This window comes from Vulpes vulpes, chromosome 5 (assembly GCF_048418805.1).
Source record: "Vulpes vulpes isolate BD-2025 chromosome 5, VulVul3, whole genome shotgun sequence".
Lineage (NCBI taxonomy): Eukaryota > Metazoa > Chordata > Mammalia > Carnivora > Canidae > Vulpes > Vulpes vulpes.
This window is the reverse complement of record NC_132784.1, coordinates 113,233,010-113,259,358: the sequence shown is the minus strand read 5'-3', so window position 1 is coordinate 113,259,358 and position 26,349 is coordinate 113,233,010. Positions and strand designations below refer to the sequence as shown.

Here is a 26,349-nt window from a genome sequence, read left to right as displayed (position 1 = left end):
GGGCCTTGAGAGCTTCTGTTTCTTCCCCCAACTGAAACATCCTGAGAAAACCAACTAAAGTCTGAATTCCTCCTTCAAACAGAGAACAGCACTTCTGGGGCTTAAATTTTTGTTACATATTTTCTTGAAAGAGCTTTGGCTGTCTTGTTGAGGATGGCTTACATTTTAATACCAGTGGGAATAACTAGGATAAGGAAGAGGATTTACTCCTTGTCCAATCCACCTATTTCACATTTGATGGTTTTTGGCTTCTGTGTTATCAAGAGTGGTATTAGCTTGGTTGTTCTCAAGCTCAGACCCACAGTGATCATCAACCCAGTCAAATCAATTTTAAGGTTTATTTCCTAAGGGGACTAGGGTATCTGCACAATGATCACAGCTCCCCAGGTGGTGAGGAGAGAAAAAACATGCTCTTTCTTCATGCAATACGTAGACCACTGCTACCACACTGCCTGTATCAGTTTCCCCTTTTAGGCTTAACTCACCGAATGCATCCGATCTAGGACAGCAAACCGATTTCTAGCAACCCAAACGGCTGTCAGGCCTGAAGATCGTTTCCCTTCAGGAGCTGAGAACAAAACCAAAGGGTGGGAGCATGTGGTGAACCACTGGCAGGTGACAGAGTCAGGTGCCATGGAGCTGCCAGTCTTGCTGGCTGCCATGTTGGCTTCGCCAGTTCAGCTGCTTCCTAACTAATTCAGCTGTAACCTGAGGCTATTGTCAGTGACTTTCCCCACCAGTCCCCTCCAAACTCCAACCTCCACCCCTGCCAAGCCTCTTTTCTCTAGGCCAAGTGGCTGCATTTCAGCCAACACCATGTACTGGCAGAAGGACCGCCCATCTTGGGAGACAGCACACTCCATCAAGCTAACGAGCAGGGCCTTGCTGGCCAAGCCGTGGAGCGCTGCAAGCAGCCTGTCAGTGTCTAGGACCTCCTATCTCAACAAGCTGGAGTAGAGACTGAGCCCCCTCCCCAGGACGCAGCTGCTCTACTGCTTTTAACATGCAAATGCAGACCTCCGGGTAGAGCAGGGTGGGGCACAGCGCTCCCAACTAAATCTCGACAGGCAGATGAGCTCTGTGTGGGCACTATTTAGCACCAAGCTGTTGCTCTATAAATGTCAATCACTCTTATTACCCTGAAGAAAGTTATAAAATGCTCCTCAGTTCCCCAACATTTCACTGGCTGATGAGAATTCTGAATGGGCTCTCTACTCTTGGGGAAACTTCAACAGTCACACACAGAAGGCTGCACGAAATACTCTTTGATCTATAGCATCAGCAGAAAAGTAAACAAAACATGCTGGCCAGCCTTGCTCTGTACACCTCTCTAGCACCTGTGGGTGACAGGCAATTCTTATCACAACCAACACCCCCATTCTGCAGGGGCTAGGGACCCACGCTGAGTCAAGCTTTTGCTCTTTCTCTTCCTCTCTGCTCCCTGTCACCGGGCTGCACCTTTACTCCTTTACTATTCTCTCCCTTGAAAGACGAAGAAAACAGAAGTGGTAGGAAAACAGAACTAAGATATTTTAAACTCTATTAATTGTAACAGATGGGGAAAAAGAGCAAGGGGGTGGATAGGAAGGGACTTAATCATAAAATTTGGTCAGAAATGACTTAACTGTTTAATTTATAGGGAAACTGATTTATGGATACCAAAGACAGATTTCCCCTCTTCTCACCAGAACCACATTTTTTTTTTTTTTTTTAAGGTACATCATATTAGCAACACTAAGGACACAGTAGCACTAACAACAGGGACAGAACTAGCACAATGATTTCTCACGTTCTGCTGACAGGAGTCTAAAATATCATGGAAGTGTGCTAGTAAGGTGGGGACCCAAGGAACAAACCCTCTGTAAAGCAACGGGAGGAAGTGGACTGAAAGGAGCTTAGGCGAGACATGTCCATTATGAGAAGGCTGTCAGTGAATTCTTGTCAGCGAATTCTAATAGGAAGGACTCAACCAGGGGTGGTGGTGATGGAAGAGGTAGACAGGGGTCTCAGCTGGATCCTAGGATCCCTGGTGGGGCATGGGGCTGCGAATAGCCTCATCTCTCTGACATGCAAAAGGAAGCCAATCGGATCTGGATGTGGATGGGAGGGCATAAATCCCTAGTCCCAGGATGAGACACTGCAAGATTGGAACCACATTCTTAAATAAATGAAACTACCAGGGTGAAAGTCATATCAGCTGACAATAAACCAAGATAACATGCTGTGCTGAAAGAGAAAATGGAGAGTTTCTAATAACCAAATTATAAAAAATATATATCTAGCTGGAGTAATAAAATGGAGGAGGAACATGAATATTTCACACCATGGTCGCCTCTGATGCAACTGTCAGCGGCACCTGCCAACAGACATGAGTGATGTGGCCGCAGGCTGGGGATGGAAAGTGAAAAACCTGAAGAGGCGTGACGGCGCGGGAGACGGGAGACGGGAGCTGTGCGCAAAGCCTGCAGACACAGGAAGCACCTACCATCAGGATTCTGTGAGTCTGCATCCTTGGGGATGGTGTACAGGTCATAGGTACTGTTCTCTAAATTGCTGGCTCTCTGTAAAGGAGAAAGAAGTCAAATCATTAGCGAGGGGAACCAAGATGGCAGTTTATTCTGACAGAGAAAACTGTGCCATCGTACAACAATCTGAAGCTATCCCTTCCTTTTCCTTCACCCAGAGGGCAAGCAAATGTTTCTACTGCTAAAAATTCTCAGGCTCAGAATTCACAGCACCTTATTTTTTGTATCCTCCAAAAACGCAGATGTTATTTGAAAGGAAGCAAGGATTGCTCTTGCCTCCAAAACTTAATGAACCAAATCCCCAATATTCTGGTTGCTCTACCTGTGTATACTCATCAACTTAAAAATCTGTTCAAAAGGGGGAAAAAAAAAAATCAAAGAAAAGATAAGAAACACAACTGTGAGGAAAAAAATGTTCTTAGATACTAACTAGGGTTAGACTAGAAGTCATATGGGGAAAGACAGGTTTTCATTCTTTTTAACTTGGCAAACAGGGGCACTAAAAGTAAAATGTCATTTCCTTTTTCTCCCAAATTATATGAAGAAATGTGGGGGCTCACCTGCTGGCCCCAAAGGCAACTCCAAGGAAAGCAACCCTCTTCCAAGTCAGCCCTACAATTTTTACCCACATGGAGGAATCAAGATAAGCATCTTATTTGCATAGAATATATATACTTGTAGTGATTTGGGTCACTCATCTTGATGCTCTGTTAAGTTTAGAAATTGTCAGACTTATGAAAGTTCATAAACCCTAACATGCTGGTATCACTGGAGTGGACCTGGTTTGAGTCTGTTCACTATGTTAGCTCTTTTAAAATGACCACTACATAGTTTCTAAACAGCCACTAGAGGTTCCCTAAGAGCATGAGAAAGAAAGTTACGGGAAATAGGACAATCATAGGAGGACACCGTGGGTTACATACCGTACACAATAGGACTGCATTTTCTGCTGGATTGTATGACATATTGAACACTGGAAACTTGGAACCACTGGAGTTATACATGGAAAAAAAGAGAAAATAAGGAAGAAGAATAAGGACGGAAGAAAGAATGGAATTACTCCCAAACCTCCTACTTATCCAGTCTTTATACATATACTCATCACTTTTATAATCAGGAATAAAAATAAATATTGCATCTACTCTCTTCCTTCCTTTAACGCTTGAGGAGATCCCTAACTCAGCTTTGACAAACAGTTTAAAAAAGGCAAACCTTACTACAAGCCCAATTATTCAACAGAAGGTAGGGTTAGCACTCATTGTACTGAGTGGGACTGGTTCCTCTTGGGTACAAATTCCTACACATAATTGCAGGGGACACCACAGAGTAACATGATGTGCTCTGTCTCTGGCTAATTTCTCCTGTCCCTTGGAGTGTTCACATAAACCCATCTTTTTATTGTAGTAATGCTGGAGGCTGGTTATCAAACCCTCATGCCAGAGTTTGCCACCATGAATGTTTCAGCATGCTGATGCAGCTGGCTTTCCAAGAGGACAGTTCTTTTTGCCAGACATCCCAGAGGTTATCATATCTTCAGAGTTAAGAGCTTCCAGAGACATATATTCTAGTTTAGAGATGTGTGCGTTTTGCTGGAAAGCAAAGAAGAGTTACAGAAATGCCAAATAGAGGCAAAAATGCCTGTCACCAAGTTTGGCTGCTCTCTACCAGGAAACTTTCTCTGGTTTGCAAGAGATCTGGCAAACAGTGGAAGTATGATCTCCTCTGCACAGGGTCACTAGCATTCTCATTAGGGAAACTCTCATTCTCCTCATGGCCTCCTCTGTGCCCACCGTGCTCTTGGGGTTTAAACTGAGCAGTCTCCCCAGTAGGGATTCAATCTGTGAGAGGAGAGGAGATCCAAAATGCAAAATGTTGAAAGACAGAGTCCAGTTCGTAGGTATCACATCGTGGTGACAGAGAAGGGTGTGGAGGGAGGGAACAGGTCTGATTTACCTCCGCAACTGCATCACAGCTACATCTTTGGAGCTGTTGAAATCCAACTGACGTAAGAATCGGTCTTTGACATAATGTAGCATATTGCCATGAACAGCATAGGCTGGCCGTTCCCGTTCTAGTTTAAAGACGATCATGCCACCATCATGGCCTGGAGCACAGTGAGAAGAGGAAAGAATTAGCTGTAGGCAAGAAAGCTGGAAACAGGAGATACACAAGGACGAGGGCTGTACGTGTACTAAAAACAAAGATGCCTAAATGCTTTTTGCCTAAATTCTCACAGTTATTAGATTTCTTATTCAAAAAATCTGTGAATCCTTTCCTAATGCTTTCTTATCATACTGTCACAGTTAGACACACCTTCCTCTGTGTTCTCCTAACACTCTGTACAAAGTTCCATTGTACCTAAGATAAACACATGGAGTTGCATCAAACTAAAAGGCTTCAGCACACTGAAGCAAATCATCAAGATGAAAGGGCAAACTGCTGAATGGGAGAAAATATCTGCAAATCACGTATCTGATAAGTGGTTAATATCCAAAATACATAAAGAATGCAACTCAATATAAAAAAAGAAAACCACACACAAACAACCAATTAAAAACCAGACAGAGGACTCGAACAGACATTTCTCCAAAGACACAGAAACGGCCAACAGACACATGAAGAGATGCTCCACATCATTTATCATCAGGGAAATGCAAATCAAAAACCACAATGAGTATCAGTTCACACCAGTTAAGAACGGCTAGTTAAAAAAAATGACAAGAAATAACAAGTATTGGTGAGGATGTGGAGAAAAGAAAACTCTCCTGGTGCCCGGCTGGTGGGGATGTAAATTGTTTGCAGCTCCCAAGGAAAACAGTATGGAGATTCCTCAAAAAATTAAAAATAGAACCACCATATGATCCAGCAATTCCACTAGTGGGTATCCATCTGAAGAAAATTAAACACCAGTTTGAAGAGATATATGTACTCCCACATTCACCACAACATTATTTATAGTAGCCAAGAGATATAGAAGCAATGTTAAGTTTCCACTGATAGATAAAGGAAATGTTTTACACACATACACACACACATACACACACAAAATGGCACATTACTCAGCCATAAAAAAGAATGAGATCTTGCATTTACAACAATATGGACTTAGAGGAATTATGCTAAGTGAAATACTCAGACACAGAATGATACTGTAAAAGATCACTAATATATGGAATCTAAAAAAAAAACCAAATGAACAAAAACAAAAAAACCCAAAACTGAAACAGAGCACAGATATAGAGAATAAACAAGCTACCAGAGGCTGGAGGAGGTGGAGAGTGATCCAAATAGATAAAGAAGATTATGAGGTATAAATATTCAGTTACAAAATAAGTTAGTCATGGGGATGTAATGAATAGCATAAAGAATACAGTCAATGATACTCTAAGAACTGTGTGGTGACCGATGGTAACTAGATTTAATCAAGGAGACTATTTTGTCCCCTATTCCATATATCATTTTATCAACTATATCAAATCATTATGATGTTCACCTAAAACTAATAGGATAGAGTATACTTGTCCATTATGCTTCAATTAAAAATACAAAAAACAAAAAAAAAACTCTCTAGTATAGCACTGAACACCCTGCACTGTGATTGTTTAAGTCCACCAGCTCTACTATACCACGAGCTCCCTGAAGACAGAAATTACGGTAATTTCCACCCTTCCCCTATCCTTAGCATATAGCAAGAACATAAAAGTTTTTGCTGAACAGGGATGCTAGTTTAAAAAGCCTGTCCAGGGATGCCTGGGTGGCTTGGCGGTTGGGCATCTGCCTTTGGCTCAGGGTGTGATCCTGGGGTCTGGAATTGAGTCTCGCATCGGGCTCCCTGCATGGGGCCTGCTTCTCCCTCTGCCTATGTCTCTGCCTCTCTCTTTCTCTCTCTCTGTCTCTCATGAATAAATATTAAAAAAAAAAAAAAAAAGCCTGTACAGTTGTTTTTTTAAAAATATTTTGCTTTTTCCCTACTAGCATCATCAACCTCTGACCTTTGTCATTCTAGTCAGCTCTCCACACACAAACCAGATCATTCACTTCCCTATCCAGCACTTTCCAATGGCTCTCCACCCATTAATAAAATCTTGAATCTGAGCTTGGCCCGTAAGGCGGAGCCACAACCGAGACTGCTCTTCCGTCCCATGACTCAGCCTATACTGGCTGTACCCTCCTGGCCTCCGATGCCACTCACACAGGTCCAGCACTGCTCACAGCACTGTCAGTGAGTGGGTCACCCCTCACTTCCTTCAACACCCAGTAGGAAGCAGCAGTGCCCCACATGCATCCCTCTCCATGCCCCTTCCTTTTGCCTTACTTTTCTCAAAGTATTTTCCACATTTGTTTTATATATTTACGGTTTATGGTCTCTCTCCCTTCACTACAAATCAAAGTTCCATAATGTCAGGGATACTGCTTGAGGCTGCTCTCACACCAACACCCAGACTAGGGCCTGAGGCTCCGTTTGTATCAGCTAAACGAATGACAGAAGCTCTGCCTCTAGCTTCTCACTTCCTCTGTCAGAGAATCCTGAGTGTCCACCACTGGCCTCCTAAATGATCAAAGGTAATGGGCTTTATTGGCAAATGGATCCAGGTGGACAATGAACACTGAAAGAATGGTTCTCCAGGAAGGTAAAGGAGAGCAAAGGAGAAAAGCTTCAACTGCACAGCTCTGAGAACCCTCCTTCTCCTTCCCGCCATCCTGCTATGCATCAATCAGAGAAAGCAAATGCAGAATCACTCTCATATCTTACAAACTCTGAACTCAAGGGAAAAAGAGAAGAAATGGCCCTTACCTGCCGCAAAAAGGTTCAGATTAGGGTGGGCAGCCAGGACCCAGAAACGATCGTGGTCCCTGCGGAAGGTCTGAACACCAGTCCTAGGAAAGCAAAAGGTACACAAATGAAAGAGTTCATTTCTGAGAAATCCTCAGCCCATCATATATGAGAGCACTGACTGTAAGCCAGCACACTGATTAAAGATTAAATCAGGGACAGCAAATCGCATATACTAAGTAAAGGGGAGTCTTAATAAATTCTACCAAGAAGACAAAGACCCTACTATTTTGGGATTTCAATTTCCCCTTATTCATCACGATTTCTTGTAATACTACCTTCATTCCATATTTCTTATTTCTCTAACTACAGAAGAACACCCTTAAATTTGGAGAAAAAGAATGCACGTGGAGACTGTACTTGAGGGGAGATCTGTAAATGCTGGCTGTTGCTAGGCTCCTTAAAGCTTCCATTACATCGGACCTGGTGTCTCTATATGCTGAAGATGAAGAGATGCACAGAAGTCCTCTAATCTAACTTTTAGGACAGAATGAGAGAAAGGAGGGGCCTTCCCCTGGCTTTGGTCACACACCCATCAAAACCCCCTTACCGCTTGGACATATCCCAGACTCGGATACTCTTGTCCTCAGAATTGCTGAGGATCAGCTCTTGGCGAGGGTGGAAGACAGCACAAGATACATTGTTGTAATGACCTCGGCAGGTGTCAACCTCCCACGCCTTTGACTCTGAAGGATGGAGAAGAATTAGATTACAACAACTCTCTACTATTACAAATCCAGGACTTAAAATCACAGCATCTGTCATCAAATGCTAGGTGCTACTCCAAAGCTGCATCAGCAACTTCTCTCGAACAGAGTAATTTTCTTCATTTAAGCCTCAGAATCTATACATGTTTCTTTGTTCTTTCATTTGGACCTTCCTACCAGTGACAGCACCTCTTCTCCATCATCCTTTATCCTCTTGCTTACCCGGTCTTATTTGTCACCAGCTGTCATGATAGAACAAATATAAGCTCCATGTGTTTTAGTCACCATTGTAACTCCAAAGCAGGTACCCAATAAATATTTTTTGAATGAATAAATGGTTACTCTTAACTATGCTCAGACTCCTCAAAACCAGGATGCCTCAAAAAGAGGAAAAAAGAACCTAAGGTAGGAAAATGGGTCACTAAGTGCAGAAGACCCAGCTACTTCACCTTGCTGCTCAGCAGTCAATTTTTTAGACACGGTGATTTGGTCACTGGTCTACTCACCATTCATGCGCCAGATCTTCACCTGACGGTCATCTGCCCCAGAGACAATAAGGGGCATAGTCGGGTGAAAGGCAGCCCAGTTTACTCCACGATCATGACCCTGTGGCAAAAAAGAATTGGTTCTTCTGAAATGACTTTGTACTATTACTGAAAGAAAACTTATGGGCCATGCGGGTGATTATAAAAAATGTCTGATTTTTGTTCTTCCTGTGAAAAGACTCAAGGGATTTTGCTATTCTAAGATATAAACATGACAGGTACGTCAACCCATTCAGTATTACACCCAAATTCTCATGCCAATTCCCAAATCTTTCTACTCCCAAATTTAGTGTCATCTGCGTTTGGGATATACTGCCTTGCTTTGTTGTCTACTTATATGTTATTTCCTCAGCTAATTATTAATGATTAGTTCAAGAATAAAAACCAATCTCATAACATAACAAGGAAATATGGTTGGGAAACTCTCAGATGAGTGAGGAAATATGCAAGGTCAAAACCATTTTCATAGTAACATTAAGATGTTATTTGCCTTTTTCACGCTTATTCCCTCCCAAGGATAAAGTTTTCCAGAGGCTACATGAAATGATATCATTGCTTTGATGGTTAACAGAATATGTGCTTATATATTTTGTGTTTTTAAGTGTTCTTAGCTTTAATTTCAGATATGGTAAAAACTGAAAGATATAAACCACATAAACAAGAACTCTTTGAGGTCCTCAGTAAGTCTTAAGAGGATAAGGAGGTTCTCAGACCACAAAGTTTAAGAACTGCTTATTTTAAGGGATTCCCTTGTTCAGCGGTTTAGCACCTACCTTCGGCCCAGGGCCTGATCCTGGGGTCCCAGGATTAAGTCCCACATGAGGTCCCCTGCATAGAGCCTGCTTCTCCCTCTGCCTGTGTCTCTGACTCTCTCTGTGTGTCTCTCATGGATAAATAAAATATTAAAAAAAAAAAGAACTGCCAATTTTAATATATCTTATACTTCATTTATCTAGTTGTACTCAGCACTACAGCAGAATCATAGATAAGGTAGTTTCAAATCACCAGTGTTTCTGAGAGACTTCATGCTGTGGGCAAAGTCCCCTGGGTTCGGAATCCAATCCACGTTCAAATCCTAGTTCTTCCATTTACTAGATACATGTGGATTTTGGTATACTGCTCAATTTCTCTAAGTCTCAATTTTTTTTCATCTGTAAAATGAGGTTACTAATATCTACTTCGGAGGATAGCTGTGAGGATTAAATTAGATGTTTTTTTAAAATCTAGTTTCTTTCTCTAGCGCTTTTCTATTTTCTCACCACGCACACAAATTACTTACACATGGCTGGTCCTCAATTAGTCCGATTAAATCCTCCCAACCCCCGCCCCAACTCTCACAAGAGGCGTGTGAACGGACTCTGCTTTGGAATGGTGACGGAGCCTACGCCAGCGTTCTCCTGCTCTCCCCGCTGGGTTTAGGAAGTAATGTGACTCTCCCTTAGGTGGCACAGGAGCCTCCTTTCTCCTGGCTCACGGGATATTCTGCTTCCAGCACCTCAAAACAGTGCCATTTCATAAGCACCACACAATTCTGTTGCAGGAATGAACAAATGAGTGGCATGCTGTCACCATTTCCCGGAGAAGAGCCCATGTGAGTTGCAGGCTGTGAAGACAAGTACCTCCAGCACGTGCTTCACCACTGCATCTGTCGTTCCAAATAGATCAACCCCAGTTATTCCTCTCACGTCGGACTCCACTGCACCAGGGGACAAGTTTTTTTTCCTTAGACCTTTGAAGGGATAAGGAGTGGGATGGAAGACACAAAATAGTGTTACCAAAAAGAACACAGTAAGAGAGGCACAGGAAGGGACAGGGATAGACTAATGAGAATGAAAAAGGAGGGGAAAAGAAATCTAGAGAGACTCAAGAAAGAAGTCAAGGGCTCCTATCTCTCTCTTTCTAAAAATGTTCCAGATGTTGAAGCACTTTCACTATCCTCTCTTTTCTTCCCCTGACACTTAACAGACCTGCTACTGTGTTTCCTCCCAGAGGATGACAATCTAAACTTCTAACACAGCTAACTTCCTCCGCAAGCCTTGCCTCAGGAGCAGCCTACTTGAGAAAATTTCTAGTCTTTACTGTTCTGGAAATGCAGACTCAAATGATAAGCGTCCCATTTCCACTCTCAACTTTATGACAACTACAGCAACTTCTCTTCCATCACCTCAAAAACTTTGAAAAGAAAAGCCATTTGGGGAAGCCACGGCTCTTTGTTTCTCAAACCAGAAGCTGTTCGGCAACTCACGGGGAAGTTCCAGAGCAGGAGAGGAAACCAAACAGCTACCTTGTGGAAGAGAGTATAAAACTACAACTATCGCAGCAAGTGTACTCTTCTATGTGACTCTTGGGCACAGAACAAAATGATTTAAACTATCATGTCCTTATGCACAACAGTACTTTATAAATGTATTCAACAAAAAGACTGCCAGATGAACGTAACTTCTTTCTTTTAGATCATGACTAATAAAATCTAGTTCAGGTACATATGTATGTATGTATGTATGTATGTATGTATGTATGTATAAATAACCATCGTGTCCTTTTAAGCTCTTACTTAAAAAGGTTAGTTATAGATCTGAATACGTGTATTTTGCCAGTAAAACTTTTGGAGGGTAGTATCACTGGGAGGAACTGCCCTTAATTTGAAAATAGAAAAAAGACACCAAGATAAGAAGAATCGTATGTGTATAGGACCCAAACTTACAACTCATCCACACCTTTTAAAACTATCTGTGGTACAGTCACAAGCAAAGTTATGCAAACAATACAACTGCTTTACACTGGAAAAGCATTCCGTGATTTTCAAAGTGCTAATATATGTTCTGTAATTTGATCCTGTTAACAACCCTTGAGACAGACTAGCAGGTATGATTATATATAAATAGGAAAATAGAATTGGGACTAAAATTCTATCTTTTGAAGTATTTGTGGGGAAAAGAGGAAATTCAAGCAACTGGCACTTGTAAAATAAAAAGCAAGTATTCATAATAATTGAGGGGAAAATAAAAGCCATCACTGAAAATAAAACCTAAGTCACTTTAAGCCCAAATTTTGGAATCTCTAGGGAAATATGAACATTTAAGAGTAATGATTATATTTATCTGTGTTGTTTTAAAATCACAATATTCATGTAATCTCTCTTCCAAGGGCATGCAGACAGCAGCATCGGAGAGGGAGGCCTTCACAATGGCCTGACAATGTTGATCATCTCATCCTCTGTCCAAGGTGAGCAGTTAACAGGTAAGAGGAATAAAGCCACACTTGAACAAAAATGCACCCTCCCAGGCTTCATAAATACGTTATCACAGGGATGTCTCTTCTCACTTACTTCGCCTGTCTCTTTAATAGGATCTGTCAACTTCTTCTAATGAGTCTGGAGTATGAAACAGATTCAGAGGAAGGTGCAAAGACAGACACCTGTGAGGAACTTCACCTCTAATAACCTTCAACACACACACATTAAAAGGAAAGCCGTATGACAGAATGCAAGCCTCTGCTGCACTCGCTGTCACGACAGCGGGGAGGGGGAGGGAGAGCAAAAAACAGACAGATGAATAGTGACAGGCAGTGAAAAGATACTTAGAGAAGTATTTGAGCCTGTGACAAGCCTCTCGCTATGACTGAACGACAGATGGAAAATTTCTACAGCAGCTACTCAAATCCAGAGGGAAGGGAGTTCACTCTCAGACTGGACCAGTTTGATGCACGCTTCCCAACGGGGGCCAGGGGCAGGAGTAAGAAGAGAGGAATAAGGATAGGAATTGGCAGCAAATTAATACTTTTTTAGTTGTCATTTCAAAGATTAAGCCTAAATTACATGGGCTTGACATGCAAAGATGTAAGCACATTAAGATCATTTTACTGTCAGTTTACTTGGAAAATCAAGCTAAAAAAAATTATCTTCTAGAACTAGATTATAAATATATTCTCTTTTAAATACATGTTTTTGCCAGGCTAACAGAAAAGATTCAGGTTAAGTAAGCCCTAGAGGGCTCAATTCTCATGGGACAGATAACAAGAATACAGGTTTTCTTTTAAAGATCTGTTTTCTCATTGTATACTGAGCTCCAACAGCTAGACATTCCAAACAATTAGGATTTCCAGCAGTCTTTAAATGTGGGTATTCATTCTCTGACTCAGAACTAACTTTTCCTCTCTCAGAATTACTACTCTGGTCCCTAACAGACTTAAAAGCTAATTCCTCTTCCTGTGTTCACTTATTTGAACCCAGGCAAACATAACTGCTAAAAAGAGTATGCTGATTTCCAGAAAAGGAAAGAATAAATGCAAAAGTCTAACTTAAAGCTCCATTTGGCTAAAGACTAAAACATCTCCTTTTACTCTGATTAAGGCGTTACTGGAAGTCAAGAGAGTTGTGAGTAGAGAAAAACACGTAGAAATGGTAAAGAGAACATTAACATTAGTATAGCAAGTTAGTGCAAGATTCTCAGCATCACACATGCCAAACAAGTACAGCTACTGCAATATTTTTATATAGTGACCCAGGCACTGCACACATTCAAGAGCAAGTGTGACCCACAAGCAACTGGGGCCACACTCCCTCTCTTCTCTAAGGTCCTTAATTCTGATGTAAAAATGATCTTCAACCTACAAAAGCAAAGAAAGGATTTCTTGCCTTGGGCATTTCAGGTTATCGGTGAGAATCCATCCACCCAACTGCCCCAATCGCTGTAGCGTGGGCCACAGGTACCTGCCATGCTAGCATCAGGTAGCATGAACAGTACTCTCAGAGGAGGGCAGTAAGAGGCCCTTCTCAGCCCAGTGCTCTGAGGAAAGAATTAAGCCCTAATGGCCAAACCGTCCCTTTTATGTGTGTGATGAGTAAACTTCTTTATGATCTGCAATGGCATTAGCTATACACTGTTCTCATAAGAACTGAGAAAACAGCCACTCAAAGTATTTGAGTGGTGCTTTCTTCTGTCACGGAGCTCTGGCTGGGAAACGCTATTCCAAAAACTGGCTGCTAATCAGCAAGAATAGCATGAGCCAAATCCAACCCCACCAGGCTCCTATATCCTGAGACAGAGAGGGGGCTTTGAATGTGTGCACAGCAAAAAACCATGGAAAGCCACAGCTAGGTTACTGAGAGAGTAAACAAGGAGCTCCCTGGCACTAGCAGTGAGGAGAGAGCACAGGCTTGTAGGGCCTGTACTTAACTCCTGTCGGCAAGGCTGGTCACATCTGGGTGTACTTCAAAAAGCCTCATCAGTCTGACGAAAAACTGCAATGGCAAAAACTCTAGTGGAAAGAGTTCAACTTCCCTATCTCCCAACACAATCTTGTTGATACCATTCCCTTCTAATTCTGACCCTCTGAAAACTGCACGAGATTCTAGAAATCCTAAGATGAGAGTCATCACAATGATTCATGGGGACACAGGACTCAAGACTGTCATCCCTGAATTCAAGACCATACCTAACATACACTGAATTTTTGTCAAAAATTCTTCTCATGGTTGAGAAGGGAAGGGGGCTGGAGAGATATGTAAGAGCACTTGGGCCACCTAAATTAGTTTTCAGCTCTTCAGATCTCTGCTGCACCAAAATACATAACCATCAGAAAGTCAAAAAGTGAAAAAAGAAAGAACCCAAAGGTTCTGCTCTCCCACTGTCCTCCTCCCCTGGTTGCTCTCTTGCTGCATTAATCTTAACCAACTACTATTACAACATTCCAAGTGCTGCACCCGGAAATCCAGATTTCTGACTTGCTATTCATTTGTGGATTAGGACAGCAAGTACCATACTGCTCTAGCCCACCCTGTCATCTTGGCCACACAATTCACAATTGATACCTTTACCACCATAAAGAACCAGGCAAGGGCCTCTGAAGGGCCTTCCTTTTATAGAACAAAGCAAGTGTTTTGCAGTGTAGCAACTGACCTTCCCCAGAACCCCAAACTCTGAGAATTCCAAAGGCAATAAACAAATAAAGGAGACAATTCAACAAGTGATAAGGCAGATTTGACTGGGCAGGAAACCACAGCACTTAGGAGTTCCTTTTCCATATTCCAACCGTCCACAAAGCACTTCCAGGGAGCCAGCTGGCCTGACAGCCTCACAAGGGCCGTCCTTCCCTCAAATTTACAATCTCAACCTAGCAACTTCTCACATTTCCTCTCCATAGCACTAAACATACAAATCCTTATCCCGGGATCCCTGGGTGGCGCAGCGGTTTAGCGCCTGCCTTTGGCCCAGGGCGCGATCCTGGAGACCCGGGATCGAATCCCACGTCGGGCTCCCGGTGCATGGAGCCTGCTTCTCCGGGAGAACTCTATGTCTCTGCCTCTCTCTCTCTCTCTCTCTCTGTGTGTGTGTGACTATCATAAATAAATAAAAAATTAAAAACAAAAAACAAAAAAACAAATCCTTATCCCAAAATCAAGATACATAAACTGTGAAAAGAGGGATTATCCCTACTATCCAAAATGTACAAATCTGGATGCCTGGGTGGCTCAGTGGCTGAGCGTCTGCCTTTGGCTTAGGGCATGATCCCCCAGTCCCAGTATCAAGTCCCACATCAAGTCCTACTTCTCCCTCTACCTATGTCTCTGCCCCTCTCTCTGCATCTCTCATGAATAAACAAATTTTATCAAAAAATGTACAAATCTATTTTAATTTCTAGAAGTCTGCCCACTGAAAGGTGTTCTGGACATAAAAATCCCACCCTCCCCTGTACTCTCTACACTAGAAGGAAGAGAGGGGTTTTCCTATTTCTAAATGAGCCCACATGACCCCAGAGTCCTGTTTCCAGCACTGAGCTATTCCTAAAATTCATTTTTGTGGAAGATGCATTTCTTGCTTTATTTTACTGGAAAGCATGAATCTTAATCAAATACCCCCAACTTGGGGATCCCTGGGTAGCTCAGCAGTTTGGTGCCTGCCTTCGGCCTAGGGCGTGATCCTGGAGTCCCAGGATTGAGTCCCTCATCAGGCTCCCTACATGGAGCCTGATTCTCCCTCTGCCTGTGTCTCTGCCTCTCTCTCTCTGTGTGTGTCTCTCATGAATAAATAAAATCTTAAAAAAAAAAAAAAATACCCCCAACTATACAGATTCTATAAACTATACTAGATATGGTATCCACAAACTTAAACTACAAACTGAAACAAACTATAAAGTGAAATTTTCTTCAAGTTAAACGCACTTTCTAGAGCAGCCACTTTTCTCCAGAATACTAACATAAAGAACCACCAAAAGCAGACTTAATACCCTCATAAGCAGAGATACTATTATACAAGAACAGAATAGTCTAACTTTTCCTGTTCTAAGCCAACTACCCTCACTATTTTCAGCAATTGCAGTTTTGCGTCAGATGTGATGAGACTGTCCCCTGAACTTGGGCAGCTCACCAGAAATATCCCAAACGCGCACAGTCTGGTCCAGGCTGGCTGACACAACCAGGTCTTCCGAGGGGTGAAACTGAGCACACATTACATAATGGTTGTGTCCCGTTAGCACACTGCAAGAAGAAAAAAGACAATACCATATTAGAGGCAGGACTCAACAGAAGCCTACACAAACAGATAACATACCCAAGTATTCTTGGAGGCAAAGGCAAGTCATCCTAACAATTCTGAATCAGTAACAATAAACAAGGTCAGCTGTTTTACCAATAGTCCTCTTTTATCCCCGATGCTTCAGTATTTAAATATTACCAATTTCAAGAGAAGTGAAATTGCACAACTCTCCTCTCATGTTAAAGATGTTCAAAGATCAAAATAAATGGAATCTAGTAATTTACACAAAAAACTACCAGTTACATTTTGGTAGGACATCCCTCTTAAATGGCATCATTTTCAATGGTCCTTATATCTTCATGGAAAGCTCAAGACCTGAACACAAAGCAGAATGGAGGTCTAGACCTTAACTCAGATTTCATAGGAACAGAACTGAAAACCAGCAAAAACCTAGTGCTATGACCTCCCTTCTTTGGCAAGAAACGATCAGAAAATCCAGATTCATACATTATTAACAAGATTGCCTCTGTATTTATCATTTTGTACGTAAAAGCATCCTACAGGGACAATCAGGAATTAATCGGCAGGCACGGCCTACTGGGAAAGGGAAATGATTGCTCTGAAGAGAAAAGCTCATTATGAATATAGGAGGCAGAATGAAGCCTCTCTCTCAGCTGCATCTCCTGCTTTACCAGACACAGGTTCTAGACTGCCAGTTCCACACCCTGATGGTCTGATCATCCGAGGCGCTCAGAATCCAGGGATATTCCTGAAAGATAATCCAGACAAAGGATTGTTTTGCTTTGTTTTCAGACAAAGGGTTTTAACACTAAACAAACATGTACTTTCAGGCTCTGAAACACTCCACTACTGGGTGTCTCAGCTGAACCAGCAAAGGGATCCCATCTTCGGATTCACAGCCTCGCTGTCTCCTCCCCACCATTCTACCAGCTTCTCCCACACTGGCACTTTCACCTGGAGATTTCAGAAGAGAAGTCAGGCAAAAGCATAAAGGATTCTGAGAGGCAAATAATACATACCATACCTACTTTTATTTCTATGTGTGTGCATAAATGTATTTCTATTTATACACTACTAGTCCTGTAAATTAAGATCCTTTGAGAGGATCTTCTCTAACTCTAGGATTAGAACATTGTTATTTTTATTGCTTTATTTAAATTCAATTAACTAACATATAATGTATCACCCAATTACCACATACCCGTCCCCAACAACCCTCATTTGTTTCCTATGATTAAGAGTCTCTTATGGTTTGTCTCCCTCTCTGATTTCATCTTGTTTTATTTTTCCCTCCCTTCCCATATGATCCTCTATAAGAAACTTCTATGGTCAGATTTCTTGTCAGACCATCCAGTCTCAAAATATTCCCATCTCAGGAACCGAAGCAGAAAATAACATGTAAAAACAATTGGTTTGGTTTGGTTTTGAAGTAGGTGCCACACCAGTGTGTAGCCCAATGTGGGGCTTAAACTCACAACCCTGAGGTCAAGACCTGAGCTGAGATCAAGAGTCAGCCACTTAACCGACTGAGCCACCCAGGCACCATCTTCAAGGATTTTTATGGTTTCAGGTCTCATATTTAGGTCCCTAATCCATTTTGAGTTTACTTTTGTCTATGGTGAAAGGAAATAGTCATGTTTCATTCTTTTGCATGTAGCTGTCCAGTTTTCCCAAAACCATTTGTTGAAGAGACTGTCCCATTGTATATTCATTCTTATTTTGTCCAAGATTAATTGACCTTAAAATTGTGTGTTTACTTCTGGGCTCTCTATTCTATTCCAATGATCAATGTGTCTATTTTTATGCCAGCACCATACTGTTTTAATTACTACTATTTTGTAATATAATTTGAAGTCTGAAATTGTGATAGTTTTCATCCTAGTTTTCTTTCCTTTTCTTTTTACCTCTAGTTTTCTTTTTCAAAATTACTTTGGCTACTCAGGGGCCTTACATAGTTCCATACAAATTTTAAGATTGTTTGTTCTTGTACTGTGAAAAATGATGCTGGTATTTTGATAGGGATTGCATTAAATCTTTAGATTACTTTGGGGAATATAGATATTTTTTTTGAATATAGATATTTTAACAGTATTTGTTTGTTCTTCCAAACTATGTGCATGGAATGTCTTTCCATTTCTTTGTGTCATTTCCAATTTCTTTCATCAGTGCTTTATAGTTTTCAGAATATAATTATTTTGCCTCTTTGGTTCATCATTCTCAAATGTTTTAGCTATAATTTTACAATCATTCTACCCTAATTTCTTTTTAATATTACAAAAAAATAAAGTATACTTAGAAACTCTTATTTCATTACATTCTAACTTAACTCAAGAGACTTGGTTTACTGAGAGTAAAAACAACAGTATAAATTAAATCTAATAGCATAGAATTATAGACTGGATTAAGAGGCTGGAATCTCTAATCTACATATAAATCAGTATCTGTCTTCTAGGATATCTGACAGATCAAGGAGGGTAGAAAGCCTGGCTAGAGGAACAGCCTCTACTATAGCCTAAAATCCTAGGATAGAATTGATTGTTAGTGCCTCAAAACATTAGCTCATCACAATGGCATCTAACCTCTACATCCCTCCAGACCCACCTACTTAATAACACTCCACATGGGGTTAGTCTGTAAACTTTTGTTCACTAGCTCAGCAAACCTGAAATCAAATCTCTACTTTTCCCTATAGAAAACCAATGCCTTCCTTATGCAGTCCAATGAATCCAATTAAGTTAAGTTCAATATAACCCTGAGTACCTCCTTTTGCAGAAGGAAAACAAAGCAGAAAGGTCAACACCACACACAGTCTAGAAGAGCCACTTAAAGAACTCCAGTAATTCTGTTATCAAAGCATGGCTTCCTGAGAAGTAGAAGATTCCCACAACGAAACTGAAGAATACTCTACAACTAGAGCCACCATGGCTACTTACATGATGAAAAAATGTGGTGCGAATGTAGTCTAAATGCCCAAGCAATGTGAAGAGACAGCGCCGCAGCTTGTAATTCCACACCTGCAAAGAGAAATCCAAGTAAGCAATAGTATATTGCTTGGGGAGAAGCCATCTCTATTTAATAACATGAAACAAGAGGTTTATCCAGGGCTTAACTTTTCTTTCTACTGCATAATTGTGTTCTTAGCTTGCACACTGACCCCCTAGTACATTACCTACTACCTTAGCTCAGGATGAAAAAAGTAGGACAAATACCATGACTCTAAAGGAAACCATAATATAACATATGGCATCATCTTCACTTAGACTGCTAACTTGGTGGCAAATGATGACCATATATTCACGGTCTGTACTTGGCAGACAGACTTTATTCCTTCACTATGGAAAATACTACGTTGCTCAGCTAGGATGAGCTAATCAGAAAGACATCATATTCAGATATAAAGTTGAGCCAACTACCAAAGTAGCAGATATCAATGCACATAACTGAGGAAGATGCTAAACCAGGACCAAAAACCTAAGTATGCACTCCCATCCAGAAAACCACCCAAAAAGCGCCCAATTACAAGACCAGTTGGCTTTTTGGCTTTCTATGCTTTTAACATTTAAAATTTTCTTATAATCTACCATCCCTAAACTAGTTACTATTTTTACTTAAACTTTCAGGGCAGCCCAGGTGGCCCAGCGGTTTAGCGCCACCTTCAGCCCAGGGCTTGATCCTGAAGACCCAGGATCAAGTCCCGCGTCAGGCTCCCTGCATGGAGCCTGCTTCTCCTTCTGCCTGTGTCTGTGCCTCTCTCTCTTTCTCTCTCTCTCTGTCTCTGTCTCTCATGAATAAATACGTAAAATCTTTTTTAAAAAATTTTTTTTCAATTTTTTTGGGCAAATTACAAAAGGTAATACCATTTTCTGTAACAAATTCAAACAACCTGAAAGTATGATTGTCCAAACGAGAATGTGAAATCCCTAAAGGCAGAGTCCATGCTCAACACTATTTCCCTAGTACCTAATACAGCAGCTAACACTTAGGAGGTGCTCAACAGGTATGTGTAGAAATGAGAAAAGAGAACACGAAACATGAGAGTATCCCAATACTTTCACTGTCATCTGCTGAATTATGTATAAATAAAATACATGTACCCAATGGAGTTTGAGTGCCACACAGAAATTAGATCACACCATAAATACCATTCTCTTAACTTTTTTCCTCCTTACAGAGTTCAGTGTTCTAAACTTCCACATTTCCAGCTTCAAACTATCTCGACTCCTTTATAGTCCTCTACCAAACTCCAGAAGGTGCATTCTTACAAAGACCTAAAGGGTTTTTAAACTCTGGCTATCTGTGGCTTCCTGTTGTAACACCGCACACCTGCCAGCTAGCTAATTTCTTTATTTAATGGCTTTACTGAAATAATTCAAATCCCCCCAAATTTGCCCATTTAAAATATAAAATTCAATGTTTCTAGTACACTCAGAGCTGTGCCACCATCATCACCACCAATTTTAGAACACATTATCATCCTCCCCTTCAAAACAATACCCTATAGCTGTGACTCCCCATTTCCTTCCAACCCCTCCAACCTCAGACAACCACTAATCTACCTCCGTCTCTACTGACTTGCCTATGTGGACATTTCATATAAATGAAAAATAATCCTTTTTTAAAAATATGATTTTTGGGGAAATCTTTTTCCTTCAATGTCACCCAGTCTTTCCTTTCTTAAACAGATTATAAGGAACCCAAGTTAACCATTCTGGATAGTCAATGGTCATCAATATAAATAACAAATACTTTATTAAAAATATTACAATAAAGTGAAATCCCTAAGAGCTTTTGAGGTCTCTGTCAGGTGGTTTGAGCCTCCACTAGCTGTCCCCAGGATGCAGGACCAAAATCTAAGAAACAGGACTGTCCTTCCTATAATCCTAACACCTCTTTTCTCCGTGGGCAGCCCTCACTTGTCATGCCTGTCACCTCGGTTCTGCTGTGTAATCTAAAACATAACCTTCTGAACTGGCTTCTGAAAAAACTGTCAACTTTTTTCGTGAGGTAAATTTCACTAGTTTGATTGGATACACATGCTTTAATGAAAACATCTTGTAAAGTAAAAAGAAATTTTTGACTTTTTTTTAACATATTCCAAGCCTCTGGCTCTAGTTTTGCCTTTATCAGTCAAGCTTCTTCAAAGAATCCCCTATATTCTGTTCCCTCACTTTATGTTAAGGTGCTGGACCACTAAGATCTTCCTAATTAAGCAATCCAAAGGTTATTGGGTCCGTATCTTATTCCGACCACTTTCTCCTTCCCAAAATTCTCTCCTTCCTTGGCATCTCACAGGCTTCCGCCTGTTCCATCTCCAACCTCTAAAATCATTCTTTCCTATACAACTCTACTTCCTCTAGCTCTTAAATGACAGCTTATCTTCCCATTCAACATAATCCCAGAGGGATACCTTATACCACCTCTGCTTTGGCTCCCTCCTTCACAATGCCAGGTCCCAGAGAGGACTCCAGCACAGGCGCATTTTTCCCCTTACATACCTCAAACTCATGTTTCAAGACAGTATTCGTTACCCATCTGCTATGGACTGAATGTCTATATCCTGCCCAGAATTCTTACGTTAAAATCCTACCACCCAATGTTTAGGAATGAGGAGGTGGGGCCTTTGAGGAGTGCTTAGGTCCTGAGGAGCCCTCCTAAAGGGGGTTAGTGTTCTTATCAGAGAGACTCTGCAGAGATCCCTCACTCTTCCTCCATGTGAAGACACAGAGAGAAGTCAGCCATCTGCAACCTAGAAGAGGGACCTTACCAGAAGCTGACTATGCTAGCACCCTAATCTTGGACTTGCAGCCTCCAAAATCGTGAGACGTTTCTGTTGTTTATAAGGCGCCCACATTGTGGTATTTTGTTACAGTAGCCCCAACAGACCAAGACACCATCCTCTCTCCCAACACTCCAGAAACTATATCTCCTTGTTTTTCCTTTCCTGATGAATGGCACCCAGTAACCTAGGCTAGATATCTGCGATAAGTTTCATCTCATTTGTTTCCCCCACCATCCCTCCAGCACTCACTGATGCCGTTCCCTAAGCTCTCATCTCCACCTCTCCATTCTGCAACGCTACCTCCTGAGGTCAGGTCCCGCCCAACTACCAATTGGGTTATACAATGGTCTCCTAATTGGCATCTTTGCCTTGAGGCTTGTCCACTTCATCCAATCCTTTCTCTATACTACCACTCAAGCAATCTTTAAAAAAAAAAAAACAAATCTGATGTCACTTCTCTATTTAAAGCCCTATAATGGCTCTTTGTTATCTATATGATGACACCCAAACTTCTGAGCACTGCAAATATGTACCCATAATCCAGCCCCTCTCATCTTCTGGCCCTTATCTCACCTTTTCTTCAGAGTTTATTCACACAAAATTAGTTACTGTTTCTCATATGTATTCACCTATGTATGTCACCTATGCCTTTTTGTCTTTGGATGTGGACCGTCTTTCCCAATTTCACTTTCATTATCTATTGTATCACCCACCAAACTATACGTCTATTATTTTGGGTATATGTGTATCTCCTCCATTAGGATAAAAGTTCTTGAGAACAGAGATCATTTATTTATTTTTGAATTCCCAAAAAAATAATACAGTGTCTGGTACACAGTAAGTATTCAATAAATGTTTGCTGGGTAAGGGTCCCTGATAACATCAGAAGCCTGAACTCTGTATGAATGACATCCTGGTTTTAGTCCCTTCCATAATTGCCAAATCCCAAATCCTATCCTTACTCCCAGTCATAACAGATCCCTTGTAACTTAATCTTTTTTTTTTTTAAGATTTTTTTTATTTACTCATGAGAGACACACAGAGAGACAGAGACATAGGCAGAGGGACAAACAGGCTCCCTGTGGGGAACCTGATGTGGGACTCAATCCCGGAACCCCAGAATCACCTCCTGAGCCAAAGGCAGACGCTCAACCACTGAGCCACCCAGGTGTCCCTGTACCTTAATCTTATAGTCATCTCCTCCAGAGACAAACAATGGCTGCTGCTTATGGAAGTCAATCCCTCGTACTGGACCTGGGGAAGAAAGCAGGCAATATATGTTTAAGAGAGCTGTATAATCTCTAAGGTAATTCTTATTCAGGAGTTTTCAGATCCTGCCCTTCCATATTCTTTAATCTTAAACAAAGCTTAAACCACTCCAGAAGACAATAAATACTTATAGTTCTTTAATTTCCTCCAAGAAACTGTTATCTTACCATCATGTTCATCAAACTTGTCAATAAGGGTACACATCCGGTAGTCCCATAACTGGATGACCCCATTGTGTAAACTGGTCAGGATCCAGGGTCTTTTGGGGTGAAAACTGAGCCCTAGGGAGGAAAAAACAAACAAACAGGGAATGATCCAATTAGCTAAGTATGGGCTACAATTTAGAGAAGAAAACAAAGAGCTTGGTTAATCCTAGGAATTCACTGGATGCCAGACGTTATGAATTTTATGCTGTTAGGCACTGGATTTTGTTACATTCCCTTAAAGACACATAAACTTTGTTTTAGGATGTTGTGAGGTTACTTGTTTTAAAGTGTGCTTTTAGTTTTGTTAGTGTCGGTCTGTAAGAGCCTTTAGTGTAGGTCTAATTTGGAACCACTATTAAGGTGATAGCATCCGAGATCTCAAGATGACGCCTTGCAGTAAGTATCAGGAGGCCTTTCCATTCTGGCTAGCAGGAACACAAAACTATTCCCAGCTCTAAGAGAGTTCAGGGGATTACTCTGCCTTCTCTCCAAAGGTTCCTTCCCAGGCTTTGGGTCATTTCCTCAAATGCATATGCAGATTAGGACTCAAAGGCCTGCAGAGGGTTCCACGTGGTATTTGTTATTCTGTCCAGCAAATTCTAGCTGTCCTGACCTCCCTGAACTCTAAACTGTCTCCTCCATGAGGTCACAGCGCTCTTCCCCCTCCCATATGTCACGGCCTGGAAACTCTCCAGGTAGAAACAATCATAGGAGTCACCTTATTTATTTCTCTCTCAAGAATCACTCTCCTACACTGCCTGTCATACCTGAAAACCTTTGTTTCATACATTTTGTTTAGTTGTGCAGCTGTTTAAAGGTGAAAAGGTAACTCTGGTCTTCTTACTCCATCACAACTGGAAATGGAAGTCCACAGAAGTAACAACTGCTAAGAGTCTGGAGTATATCCTTTCAGATTTCTTTTTTTTTTTTTTTTAATTTATTTATTCATGAGAGACAGAGAGAGAGAGAGAGAGAGAGAGAGAGGCACAGACACAGGCAGAGGGAGAAGCAGGCTCCATGCAGGGAGCCCGATGTGGGACTTGATCCCGGGTCTCCAGGATCACACCCTGGGCTGAAGGCAGGGGCTAAACCACTGAGCCACCCAGGATCCCCTCCTTTCAGATTTCTAATGCAAACCTCATTTTGTGAAAATGGAAATATGTTATGCAAATGTCTTTTCTCGCTTAGCTATATACCCTGGATCTCATTAAGTATGTATAATCATAACCTCATTCTTTCTAACAGCAAAACACAAATGTGTAGCATGTTTTATTTTTATTATTCTCTTTTTTTTTTTTTTGTAGCACAATTTAAAATTATTCTAGTGACAATGGATCCCTAAAGTAGGATTGAAAGTAGGATTGCTCAGGAATAGCGTACGTGCATTTAACATTTTTGTAGATACTATCTGATTGCAAAAAGACTAGGGGTTTAAAGTCTCACCAGATTTTCAAAGATATGAATCTGCATACGTCACTGAACCCAGGTGTTAATTGGTTATTTGTTGTTTTGTTTTATTAACCTAAAATTTTAAAAAATATTTTATTTATTTATTCATGAGAGACACAGAGAGAGAGGCAGAGACACAGGCAGAGGGAGAAGCAGGCTCCATGCGGGGATCCCGACGCGGGACTCGAGGTCACACCCTGGTCCAAAGGCAGGTGCTGAACCACTGAGCCCCCCAGGGATCCCCTGATATCTTATTCTAATTCTCTCTGTAAGAGAAAACTATCTGTATTTTAGGGATGAGAAAGTAGAGGCTCGGGAACCTTAAGTAGGTCCCCCAAGATCATACTTCTTGCTGCGGGATGTTCAGGATTCCAGAGCAAGCAAGCCAGTGGGACTCCAAACACCCAAGCTCCCAAACACCTTGTTCTACTGCATCTTACCAAATATTCCAGATGTACGTACACATACGTTTCAACATCTCAAGACCTTACTTCTTTTTAAATTTTTTTTTAAATTTTATTTATTTATGATAGTCATACAGAGAGAAAGAGAGAGAGGCAGAGACACAGGCAGAGGGAGAAGCAGGCTCCATGCGCCGGGAACCTGATGTGGGATTCGATCCCGGGTCTCCAGGATCGCGCCCTGGGCCAAAGGCAGGCGCCAAACCGCTGCGCCACCCAGGGATCCCTCAAGACCTTACTTCTGTGTCCTTCCCCCTCTGACATCCTAAGGGACGGACTACGGCGACTTCGGCGACTTAGGCCACTTTGCCCGCCGCCTCCCTCTGCTGATAACTCAAAGCCTGGGCGTTGCCATTATTTAGGGAACAAGAATGAAGACGCCGCGTTAAACTTGAAGGTCGGATAAACAGCGGACAGTACTCGGGGATCCCTTCGCGGTTCATCTGAAGTTCTAACTATAGGTGTCCACGCGGCAACCGCACAGACTTCACCGGGGTCACGGGCCTCGCAGGATACCACGGTCCGTGGGAGGCACCGGACGTGGACGTGGACGTGGACGTGGCGCCGCCGAGCTCGAGCAAACGCTGAACCTGGATGCGAGCGGGACGCCTGCAGGCCCGGTCCCCAGGTCCCCAGGCCCGCTCCCTACATCGCCGGGTCACCGCGGGGTCATCGCCGGCCCGGGCGGCGGGAGCAAAGCCGCGAGCGGCGGCCCAGGAGGGGGGCGCGGGGGGGGCACCGGGGGCAGGCCGACGCGGCCTCGGAGGTCAGCCGCGCGCACCCCCGGGCCGCTCCGGAGAAAGCGGCAGCAGAAGCCCCGCCAAGCCGGCCCGCCCCCGGGGCCCCGGGGCCCGCTCGGCCTCTCTCGCCCCCCGCCACAGCGCCGCGGCCCACCCCCCCGCCCGCAGCGCCCCCGGGTCCGCGCCCCTACCTTTGACCCGCGCGCTCTTGGTCTCGAATTTGGTTAGCATCCTTCAGGCCCGCCGCGGCCGGCCGCCCCCGGCTCCCTCCACGTCAGCCCCGCTCCGCCGTGGCTCCCGGAAGCTCCGCAGACACGAACTTCCGGTCCCAGGCGCCC

At 42.4% G+C, this 26,349-nt stretch overlaps 1 protein-coding gene across 5 annotated transcripts in view; it reads right to left on the bottom strand.

Annotated features, from left to right (window-relative positions):
- The window catches only part of COPA (COPI coat complex subunit alpha), a 43,084-nt gene extending 16,735 nt beyond the window's left edge, over nucleotides 1–26,349 (bottom strand). For 2 of the 5 annotated variants that reach the window (XM_072759690.1, XM_072759692.1), the window contains exons 1-14: nucleotides 26,203–26,341; nucleotides 23,323–23,436; nucleotides 23,067–23,140; nucleotides 19,041–19,121; nucleotides 16,779–16,855; nucleotides 15,979–16,088; nucleotides 10,231–10,340; nucleotides 8,573–8,672; nucleotides 7,910–8,045; nucleotides 7,321–7,403; nucleotides 4,479–4,629; nucleotides 3,449–3,515; nucleotides 2,486–2,561; nucleotides 486–568 (exon numbers count right to left, since the gene is read on the bottom strand). In XM_072759690.1, coding sequence (XP_072615791.1) covers nucleotides 486–568; nucleotides 2,486–2,561; nucleotides 3,449–3,515; nucleotides 4,479–4,629; nucleotides 7,321–7,403; nucleotides 7,910–8,045; nucleotides 8,573–8,672; nucleotides 10,231–10,340; nucleotides 15,979–16,088; nucleotides 16,779–16,855; nucleotides 19,041–19,121; nucleotides 23,067–23,140; nucleotides 23,323–23,436; nucleotides 26,203–26,242 — 1,302 coding nt within the window. In that variant the 5' untranslated portion in view covers nucleotides 26,243–26,341. Of the gene's footprint in view, nucleotides 1–485; nucleotides 569–2,485; nucleotides 2,562–3,448; nucleotides 3,516–4,478; nucleotides 4,630–7,320; nucleotides 7,404–7,909; nucleotides 8,046–8,572; nucleotides 8,673–10,230; nucleotides 10,341–15,978; nucleotides 16,089–16,778; nucleotides 16,856–19,040; nucleotides 19,122–23,066; nucleotides 23,141–23,322; nucleotides 23,437–26,202 lie in introns of all 5 variants that reach the window. The other 3 variants (XM_072759688.1, XM_072759689.1, XM_072759687.1) reach the window with 2 other exon arrangements.